Source organism: Etheostoma cragini, chromosome 21 (assembly GCF_013103735.1).
Source record: "Etheostoma cragini isolate CJK2018 chromosome 21, CSU_Ecrag_1.0, whole genome shotgun sequence".
Classification (NCBI taxonomy): Eukaryota; Metazoa; Chordata; class Actinopteri; order Perciformes; family Percidae; genus Etheostoma; species Etheostoma cragini.
In genome coordinates this window covers 9048343-9059595 of record NC_048427.1, presented here as the reverse complement: position 1 = coordinate 9059595, position 11253 = coordinate 9048343, and the positions used below count along the sequence as shown (strand labels likewise).

General features: G+C 38.1%; 1 protein-coding gene across 1 annotated transcript in view; it reads right to left on the bottom strand.

Annotated features, from left to right (window-relative positions):
- The window catches only part of atrnl1b (attractin-like 1b), a 58748-nt gene that overhangs the window by 36214 nt on the left and 11281 nt on the right, over positions 1–11253 (bottom strand). Inside the window, exons 15-19 of the mRNA XM_034860175.1 lie at positions 9521–9708; positions 8074–8287; positions 7737–7928; positions 3430–3663; positions 2098–2235 (exon numbers count right to left, since the gene is read on the bottom strand). Of these exons, the coding sequence (XP_034716066.1) occupies positions 2098–2235; positions 3430–3663; positions 7737–7928; positions 8074–8287; positions 9521–9708 (966 nt within the window). The remainder of the gene's footprint in view (positions 1–2097; positions 2236–3429; positions 3664–7736; positions 7929–8073; positions 8288–9520; positions 9709–11253) is intronic.

The following is an 11253-nucleotide window of genomic DNA, read 5'->3' as shown; positions in this document are numbered from 1 at the left end:
GGGGGATTGTTGATTATTATCAAACAAAGCTGAAAATGTGTATAAAGTGAAGAACTGATTTGTATGTGCTTGCATGTTTAAAACTTTGAGTTCAGGATCTCCTGAGGGCACAATAAATTCTATGTAGTAACAGTTGTTTTGCCCCACTTTATAGCACTAGGCTAGTGTTTGTGCTAAGCTAGGCTACAGACATCTCTTCCGCTGTACTCAACACTCCGAGATGAAATTGATATTGATCTGGGTAGGATGGTAAACAAGTGCATTTCCCAAAAGATTGGCTGAACTTCAAAGATCTGAGACATGATGGAGAAAATATGACCCCCCCCTTCTCCCCTCTCCCCTCAGATAGGACACCACAATACCCACTGGGCATGGGTGTGTGTGGAATATAAAAAGTGTAGCAATATATGTGTGAATTGGCTCCTTAAGTGCTACTAGGGTGGCAGCCTTTCAGGTTTGCACTTGCAAAAAAATAACCTATTCCTTTCAGTTGACTGAGCTTTAAAAGACTGTTGTGGAGTTTTACAGTAGGGTCAGCGGACACAGTTCTAAACCTTCTTCATAGCACCCAAGATGATACTTGCATATTTCAGGTGACAGGAGTGCTTTTAACTAAGTATAGCACTTTCTCCTACATCTCGTCTTATTGACAGCTGGTGATACAGGGATTTAGTTGTACTGCGTGCAAGTCACGGTGGGTAGGAGTGAAATGCCTAATGTGCGTAAAACAAACACTGAATATGCAATGGATCCCCTTGTGTTTATATTAAAGCATGGTTCTATTTGCATGCACTCATGGCACAGTGATTTTGAGTCATTTCGCCCCCAGGCTCCAAAAGAAAAAGCAGAATATTCCCTTCACAAATGATCACCGGTGTAGTTTCACTTTACAGGTTACAGCTATAGCCATAAAGCCATAGCCTATGCATTAGCAGACGGTATTGGAAACCATAAAGCTCCCAGGTATGTATGTATGTGTCTGTGTGTGTGTGTGTGTGTCACAGTCTGGCAATTCAAACAATAGCCTGCATGTAATTTCTAAGGAATGCTATTCACGTCTTATAAGGGACAGGGAGCGTGGGTAAATCTCCCCTTGACAAGAGAGCTCTACTACCAGTCTTCAGTCAATCTCCAATTAATTTAATAACACCCTGAGACTGACCAAATTCACATCAAATCATTTTATATTCAGTTTAATGCCTGTTGCTATGCTAACATCCTAATGTTTACAGCCATTCTCTACATTACATTCAGCAAATATCATGTACATTTACTTTAAAAAAGAGAAAGGAAAAAAAGAATGCTGTATAAATTATGGCTCGCAGTCACTCAAGAAAGCGTATTCTACAGGAGACATGGATAATAAATCTGCATCAAGAGCAATATAAAAACTCAAACGTTTTATTGAATGTGTATGTCTGTCTGTGAATCCCTTTATCCAAAAATCATGATGCATTTATATATTTTCAAACCACAGAATTGAAAGAAGTCAGTATTTGGTCTTCAATGTCACAGCCACTTGCCACAGTGTACCACATCTGCTCTACACACTCTTATGTCAGGAAAACACAGTTGATCGGTTCTTTTCCTTGTCTTTAGAGAGAGTGGTATTACCAACTCCACTGCCATGGCAAAAAGAAACCAACAGAGACCAGATGTCTATTTTACCTTTAGCTGTTTTTCAGTGAACACTTTATGAAACCAACATGGAGGAATATTCTCATTAATCAAACAGGAAGGACAAATTGTCACCCATTCCTCTCAATACACAATATCGCCCTCTGATGGTTAAATTGTGATATTACTGCATGTTTATCACGTAACATACTAATTAGAATTCAATATGTTTATCATATTTCTCTAAGAGTTTAATTATCGTTTACCCCCAGTAGGTCTAGTCAAATTAAAATAAAATAAAGTAGAGAAGGTAATTTGTGTTGTATTTGTTTAAACTTAATGGTTGTTAACGGAAATGAAACGTATACAGGTGATTAAGAGGGTTAGAGTTAAATCAATTTATCTACTCCATCACCAAAGTAAATTTATCATGTCGTATGTATGCCGAATAACTAATTTATGTGGCGTTGCGGCACTCACCCTGGCATTTGCCGCCATTGGTTGGGTCTCCATGGTAACCCGGCATGCAGGTCTGGCAGTGAGGACCAGTGGTGAGGTTACGGCACTGTTCGCACACACTGCCGTTCACACACGTACTGTGGCCATTACACTGGCATGCTGACAAAGACACAGAGAGAGGTTATGGATTAATGCAACAACAGGGTTGGAATACGTTTCACTGCTTTCACTTTCTGTATTTCAACTAGATTTAAAGAAAATAAGGGAATATGAAATGTTAAATCTTAATGAAATCTTAACACATTAAGCAAGTCATGGCTATCACAGTTAATGTATCCTTATTTGGGTTATACTGGTGGGCAGAGAGCAAGCTAGCACAAGGTGAAACTTACATGGATTTTTTTTTTTTTATTAGGGACAGGAAGAGTGAATTAACATGCTTGCAGTCACAATCTTCATCTGCCTGTAAGTCAGATTTACAGATTCATTTTTGAATAGTTTGAGTCGAAGCCACACAATCATGTTGATCATGCTCCCTGCAGCTAATGAAAAAGCTTGGATTTGACACCAGCCCAACAAAACGTACACCTAGGGGTTGTTGTTGTTGTTGTTGTTGTTGTTGGTGTTGTTGTTACTTCTTGGAAAAGCAACAGACCCATTAGAGCTGTCAGCAGCTTGTGTTTGCCATGTCATATTAATTGCAATTTAATCAGACTTGACTTTTAAAATATTTGTAATGGCAGCTACTTTTAATGAAACTGCATCTATGTGTCCAATTGGAAATGCTAATTACTTACATCTAATGGAAAATAATATAAAATAAAAAAATAAGTGTTTCTTTTATGTAAGACTGAATCATAGGTCAACCTTGTTTGCCTTGATTTTTCACACTGTAAATATAGATGGTTATAATTTTTTCCACCATAGAGAATGAAAAAATGAAAAACGCCAAGCTTTACATCTAAAGGCTTAAATAATAAGGCAATATATGATCCAAAACTATATGTCCCTTCAGATTTCTTAAGGTTTTTATTAGTACCACTGGGCCACTGATCACACCGCACAGTCTTATATTACAACTAGCTCTGAGTGTATCATCCTCTTACATGACGTGGTTGCATGGACTGGGGCTTGATGACTGCATAAAATGGCATCCAAGCATAAGATTGCATAAAGTCAGCAGGGAGGGATTAGTTGCATAGGGACGCTGAAACAGGAATCCTTGTCAAAAACATTTTTTTAAACTTAAGACGTGACAGTTAATAGGTACAGCAATAACAACCTCTCAAGAAGATACACTTATGACACATGATCTGTAATTTCAGTAAGACAGACAGGAAGTGGATTCCTTACCAGGGCAGTGAATGAAGGCCCACTCGTAGCCCTTGTCTTTGGGGCAGATGCCCGGCTCCAGGATCATGTCCTGGGACTGGACCTGCTGGCCCTGCTTCGCCAGTCTTTTCATCGGCCCCCGGTAAGAGCCCTCCATGCACAGGCCCTTCCCTGTGCTGCTGGGATCTCCACACCAGCCACACTCAGGCTGCTCCAAGCATTGGGCACATGTCCGCAGGCCTGTACAGTTCTGGGCTAAAAGGAGATACAAAGATTGAGAAACTTGTATTTCATATTGGAACGTTTCCATTACTGTTGCACTCCTTTGCTCTTTTTATTTAATATAATTTAAACCCACAATTTCTTTTTGTCTTTATTTATTATCCTTTGTTGGCCACATTTGTCAGTTTCTTTTCATTTTAACATTTATTTACCAGGGTACTAATTGTAACAACAAGGCCCAATGTTTTGGCAAAAAAAATCTTGAGGGAGGTGGCTTTCAGGATATTATTTTGTTGGATTTCAGGCTTTTAAAAATACAAAAATCTGTAATTTCTTAGCCTTTAGCAGGACATGCAGATAAAGGAGCATGAATGGGCTTTGCACTGAAAGCACAAGCTGGTTATCTAGTGAGCTGTCAGGACAATGGATTTAGAAGAAGCCGATAAGAAGCAAGTGTTGAGCATTTAACAGTTGATTGAGAGGCTAAAGAATGAAAAAACAAAATGTATCAGCCCAAAATGCCAATGAAAGGTTTATTATTTGAGCAAAGTTCAATGAAAGGCTTAAATGTGATGTGTGAAGTGGCACCTCACTCTATACCCCAAAATCCAAAGGAGCGATGCAGTTTTGTCAGTTGGGGGCCCACTTTCGGGCCACTAAATTGCTTGATAAGTTTCAGTGCCACCACTTGCCTGTCAGACAGACACTTCAAATGGGGAAAATGCCACCACTATTTTAAGGAGACAAACATTGAGTGCTTTTACCTCAGTTTATGTCAAACAAATCTCCAGCTATTCTGCTAATGGATGTGAAACCATGACGCGAGAAAAATCAGCACAAAGTAGGGCCATTTAAGTTTGTTTTGACGACAGGACGCAAGTGGCTGATTTCTGACTAACATACCATTCTGAGAAAAGAAGCCGTTGAAGGAGGACTTCAGTCTTGGCACAACACAAAAGCATGTTGAAAAGAAAAGAAAAAAATGTGTGAACACGAACAACATAAATTGGATTGTGGTCATGACTGGGTCTGCAAAGCAAAATGTGTGCCGCTTCATCCAGTGTTAACAGTTTTCACCAGCCGAGCAAATATAACCTGCATGTCTGGCCCGAGACTCTGGAACAAGTTACCCCCTGATATTCGGACGATTACAGATGTAGCTCTATTTAGGTCTCAACTCAAAACTCTTCAGAATGGCTTGTAATATGTAGCAATGGTGTGAGAATTTCCCTTTCTTATTTCCATGTATTTTTTTTCAGATTTTACTGTTTTCTATGTTTCATTCTTTTTTCTGTATAATATGTATTTTATAATTGGTTTCTGATGTGAAGCATTTTGGATACCTGCGGTTTACTGTAAAGTGCTATATAAATAAATGTTGACTGAGTGATTGATTGACTGTCAAGTCTGAATTTATTTATGGAAGCTTTCAATTGCAGTTTAAAATGCAAACAAGTTTAAAATTATCTTTTAATCAGAAATGACATAAAAATTTGACTTTTGAGGTAAAACTCTAGAAACGGATTCCATAACATCAATTTATTGTGCATCCACTTTGCTGTCCAACCCCTCCTGTGGTTACTTAAATATTATCTTTTAATGCACTTTAATGCATTTAATGAGTTAATGCATATCTCCAAGTAGGGCTGGCAATATGGAGAAAATCAAATATCACGATATTTTCTACCAAATACCTTGATATTGACACCGCAATGATATTGTAGTGTTGGCTATTGGTGATTTCTAAAATATTTACACAACGGGATTTTTGATAAATAATCATCAGTTATGTGAATATCATGACTAAGTAGGTAAAGGCCAATAATGGAACAGTTACAACAGTTGGGTAAGTTCAGAAAATGACATCAATTTACTGTAATGCAGCCTTTAAAACCAGCAATAGAACACACTTAAGCCATATTACGATAAAACAATATCCAAAATCTAAGACGATATCAAGTCTCATATCACAATATCAATATATTATCAATATATTGCCCAGCTCTATCACCAAGTATCCTTATGAGTATGTGGAATTGTAGAGTCATATGCAAAGAATTTTACTCCATCTTAACAGCCCTTGTGCAGCAACAGTAAAAGTAGAGAATCACGGGATGCAGTCAAGGCACGGCCTCTTAAAATATGATGGAATCTAGTTTTTAATGACCAAAGCATAAAGGTGAATATTGTGATGGCAGAGATACAGAATGATATTTTACCAATACGTCCTAATGGCTTCTTTTACTATAAATACAGCACAGAATAACTAGTGACTATTTTCAAAATCAGTTCAACTGTGGGTTATGTTCTCAATTAATCAATTAATGATCCCTCCCTCCCCCTATAAATTGAAAATGTGAATTACAAATTATAAATACCCAGAACTCAAAGACGTATTCAAATAGCTTTATTTGTCCCACCAATAGTCCAAAATGGAGAGAGGCATTGCATTCAATGCATTCATATATGACACAAAAAGCAGTACATTCTCACATTTGAAAATAAACTGAAAAAAATGGCGTCTGTGAATGTTTGCTTGAAAATTGACTGAAACAATAAATCAATTATCAGAATAGTTGCCACTTACAGAAACAGTTTTACCATTGCAAAATGCTCGGAGGAAAAAATGCTTGGAGGAAAAAAGGAAAGTCAACTCCACCTTGCTTCTTTTAAATTATATCTGAAGAACACGCAGCTTCATGGGATTTGCTTTTTCATGTTGATAAAACGGATAGTCAGTGTGTTCATAGCAGAGATGTGATGTTGATACATTTGGTCTGACTGTTTGATCTGGTAGATAAGTAGTAATCCAAAATACCTCTTCAGCTTTTTAACGTGACAAGTAGAAATCACTAGAACTGCCATTAAGGGACATGAATAAAGAGTGCTTCTTTACAGCAAAGCTACCAATTATTAGTAACTCCCAAATAACTACTTGTACAAGGTCAGAACTGCAAAATTAGACTTTTACCGGGAGCAACACATACATCACAGTCTACCCTTTCAAAGCCTCCCTGAAGGTAATGATACTACAGGGCGTTTTATCCCAGGTCTATGGTTTTAAGTACATGTATGGAATGTACTCAGCATAAAGAAAGCCTCTCTTTACACTGAAAATGAGGAGGAAAGAAGTAAAGTAAGAGCGGTAATTCAAGACGTAAGTGGTGTTTGAAACTTGAAGGAGCAAAGTCACAGCAAACAGAAAGAGAATTTATAGGATACCCTTCTCTGTCCTTCAAGCCAAAGGGGACAAATTCCTCAAGACAAATATCCACCATGTACAGAAACGTCTCTGAGTTACATAACACCAGCTGACACAAGTGAATTTGAGACTGCACCCTTTAGCTCCCTAAATGTGTTACTCACTGTGGATATTATTCATACATCACCACAACAGCACCGAGCTTTAGGTGAGGGATCCCTCTGATCAACTTAGCAATGTAAAGTGAAAAAGACTGTCAACAGTTTAACCTCTGTAAAACTGTCTCCAGTGTTTATTTTATTTACTTTTAGATATGATGACAAATAAGAATAACAAATTAGGCAGATGTGTCTTGTTGTTCCAAGACATAATTTCACATTTGAATCTATTCCACTCAGATGGATAATCACTTATTCCTCGGGTGAATGCTTTCCTTAATCCTACTCCAAAAAACTAAAATAAAGTTCATATTTACATTACTGTATATACAGCTATTCTCATTTTACTTATCTTCTCATTCACAGAGGGAATTTATTTATAGGCTACTCTGTAATTTTTCCTTGATACGTGAATGTCTTTAACCACGTAAAGCCAGATACTGCTTAAGAGTCCATCAGTAGCATGGTCAACAGGGAAATCAGTTGGGGCGACTCTATGCGAGAGCAATTGGGCATTACAACCCCAAAAAAACTTCAGGCAACTCAGAGAAAACGAATACTATTTTCCCTCTGAACACATTCCACTTTGAGCTGTTTTCCTCCCTTAACCTCCTTTCTGACTGTGATGAATATTGATCGCTTACAGAACGCAACCTGGGAAAGCTTACTGCTGGGCACCTTAATGCCAGACTATAGACTCAAAGAAGCCTCATCTACGTAGATTACGGTAAGTAAAAGACACTTACCCACACAATCACCAGTCTGCCACTCCAGACACTGGCCATAGGGGAAAGAGATAACATAGGCAGTTGAGTCGACACAGCGCTGCGCACTGCCGCACCACATACACTCCATGGCCTGGCTGGTACAGTTGGCACAATTGGCGTGCAACGAGCAAGGCTTCTTACAGGATGGACGGGAACTCTGGTTGGGGTTTCCTGGATGGGAAAGGACAAGATAGAAGGAAAGGATAATGAGTCATTTTCAAATAAAAGGGCAATTCCTATGTAATGTTGCAATGTTTCCAAACAGGTAGATCATATCCGTGTATTATACGCATGCAAGCATGTGAGCGTGTGTTACCGGTAGCTTTTTCACAGATGAGGCCATGGGCAGTGGCAGTGCATGGATTGGCCCTTAGGCCTGACACCTGAGGCTCCTCCAGGTAGGCACAGAAACCAGAGTCACTGGGCTCACCGGGCAGCCAGCGCAGGCTGCCGTTGGTGAAGGGAGACATGTCCTCCCAACCCCAGTACGACACGTTGATTTTTCTCAGGCCCACCCAGGGAGACAGCCGCTGTGGGAACACGGAAAAAGGCTTAACACATAAAGGCCAGACGAGTCACTGGGTATTCAAATGTAGGATAACATATCGCAACTCTGTCTCTCCTTTCTGCTCCATCTTGCTATTTAAGAAAAAAAACAGCAACTGCATTTACTCATGGGAACCAAGAATGCCATCAAAAGTCTACAGAAAATAATTTCACAGATATAAATACTTATTTGCCTTCAGGATTCAACTCGTAAAGTAATGGGGAAATGATGAAATGGCATGTCAAGGTTCTGTTTGAAACAAACACACGAGTTTCAACTCCAGCAGACTGACAGCAAATGATATCCTCATGAATACAGCAGGCATGACCAAACTAAAATCATCATTAGTCTCCACAATTTTCTCTCAGCGCCAGACAGCTGTGTAGCTGTGGCGAGATGAAAAGGTGAGTGTTTTCCATTAAAGATGAAGAGACTTTAATTATGATGTTAAGACAATTTATATTTCTTTCTATGAACAAACCGTAATTTATGAGTTATATTTTATGAGCCATTCTCAACTGTACTGCTGGGCATACTGGAAATCTCAAGGTGCAGCATAGTAGGGGTCTAAAGCATTTGGAGCCTTGTAGCTCAAACATTTAAAACTCGAAGAAGGGACAAATGCCACAAACTTACACACATTTTGAATTTGTATCACCAATTTCCCTTATTGTGTTGATATATTTGTGCATATTAAGAATCAATTTGAATATTTAAAATGCATTTTATAAAAGCAGAGGATTTTTGAAGTTATACTCTGACCAAAGTGAAAACTAAAAGCAAGGCTATGCTTATGATTGTTTCTACAGACAGTGAGTCATGTTGGCCTGGTGTGTTCTTTAAAGCAGAAAGAAGAAACTTTGACAGTGTAAAGCCGAGCATTGATTTCTACTTGCAACTGCATCATAGTCAAAAACAAACCATACAGACTGTGGCACAGCTAAATGGAAAACAATGTGATGAAAAATGGTTTAAAGACATGAATTACACATGCTAAAAGAAGGGCCGCAATCAGGAAGAAACTACAAAACTGATCAGGAGAAAATCATCTCAGAATGCATAACTCATCAGTTACACACAAATAATCTTTGCTGTCATCTGTCAGTTAAACACCAAGTTGTAAGCGGCATACCCAATCACCCGGTGTCTGAAGATAGCTGAAAATATTTCAGATTGAATTTGATATACCATATTTACTGCAGGCTTTTATATTTACCTTGTCTTGTTGCTGGAGCTTCTTTAGTTCCTCAAGCACAAAGTCAACTTGTTTGGAGGTGGTGAGTGAGGCAATGTTTCCATTGAGGTTCTTGCAGTAGTGTTGGGCATTGTCATAACTCTCGCGGCTGGAGTTGATCCTCAGACACGCCTCCCCCACCTGGCTCCATCCCTCACTGCACTGCTGGGCTGGGAAAAAAAGAAAGAGTATGATAAGTTGATGTTTAAGTCATGTGCCAAGACATGTTAGATGTTAGTAAAAAATATTAGTTAACTCTCTTCTAGCTTTTACATATGAAACTAATTTGACATTTTACCCATTTGGTGCTAAGGAGGTTGTGTACAAAGTTTTTTTTTAGAGTTTTTTAGAGATTTTTGGTTGACAAAAGAGGCTTGTCTTATATGTCTTCTATGTCATATATTCTAGTGACTACTTTGAAGAAACTTGAATACAAGACATATTTTCAGTTATTTCACACTTTTTTGTTAAGTACATAATTCCACGTGTTCATTCATAGTTTTGATGCCTTCAGTGATAATCTACAATGTAAATAGTCATGAAAATAAAGGAAATGCATAATATATATATATATATCTCCTATATATATATATATATATATATATATATATATATATATATATATATATATATATATATATATATATATATATATATATATATATAATAATTATTTATTTATTTAAGCTTTAAATTCAATTACACTTTTAATAATTAGTTAAATACTGCTCAACACAATTCTTCAAGAAAAAAAAAGAAGACTTCCTGCAATCTGTGTTTATGACTATCTGCTTCCTTCCAAACCACAGCAGACTACTGGTTTAGGACTTTGTTTGTGTGTGTGTGTTTGTGTGTTCATGTGTAATCTGCACTTGTTTGCCTTAGAGAAAGCCTGTTAATTAAAGCTTCTCTTAAAAATATGGTGAGTGCTCATTTAAATGTGTGTGCAAATCAAGGGTGTAAGCCTCTCCTGTCTAAGCGTAGCTCCTATGGCGCCATTTTAGTGCTACGAAGCAATCCCCCGCCGTTAGTATTCCATTGACCACCATTCTTCTTTTTGTCACTTTGACAGCAAATAACTTCACATCTGAAGCATGTAAAGAATATAGTTGTCCATTGTTTATTACTAAAGAAACACAACAATGCCATGACTTTCTGTCGCATAGTCAACAAATCACCTTATTGTCAGGAGAAGCTCGCAGGCAGTTTGGACTTAAATTAGCTGTTTAGGTTTAATTACTAATGTTAACTAGCATGCTAGTTAGCAATAATTAGCCTTTGCCTATGTTATCTCCTTGCACATACATATGCTCTCTAACTCTGCAAAATTGGGAATGATTGCAATTTCTCTTGGCACAGCTACCAGAAGATGTACAACTTTCAGACAGGTTGCCCACGTCACATCTACGTTGTCAAGCTCTGTTGGATGCCGCGCAGTAATGCTCAGCACTCACCGGAAAATTGCTTCTAATATCCTTCACTGGTCTCCATCCAGAGCAACAGGATCTGTTGATCCAATTCTTTAACTGTCTATGGTACAAGTACCTGCGGACGCATAGTGTGCGAATTGTGCCGAGACTCCCCTTCAGGCATCAGAAATACACACAAACACATATATGATTTAAAACTCCCACTGCTGCAACATGCCCTTGGGCGACAAGTTTTTACAAACTGAAAAATATAGTGGATATAGTGACAGCAACAATTCTTCAGAT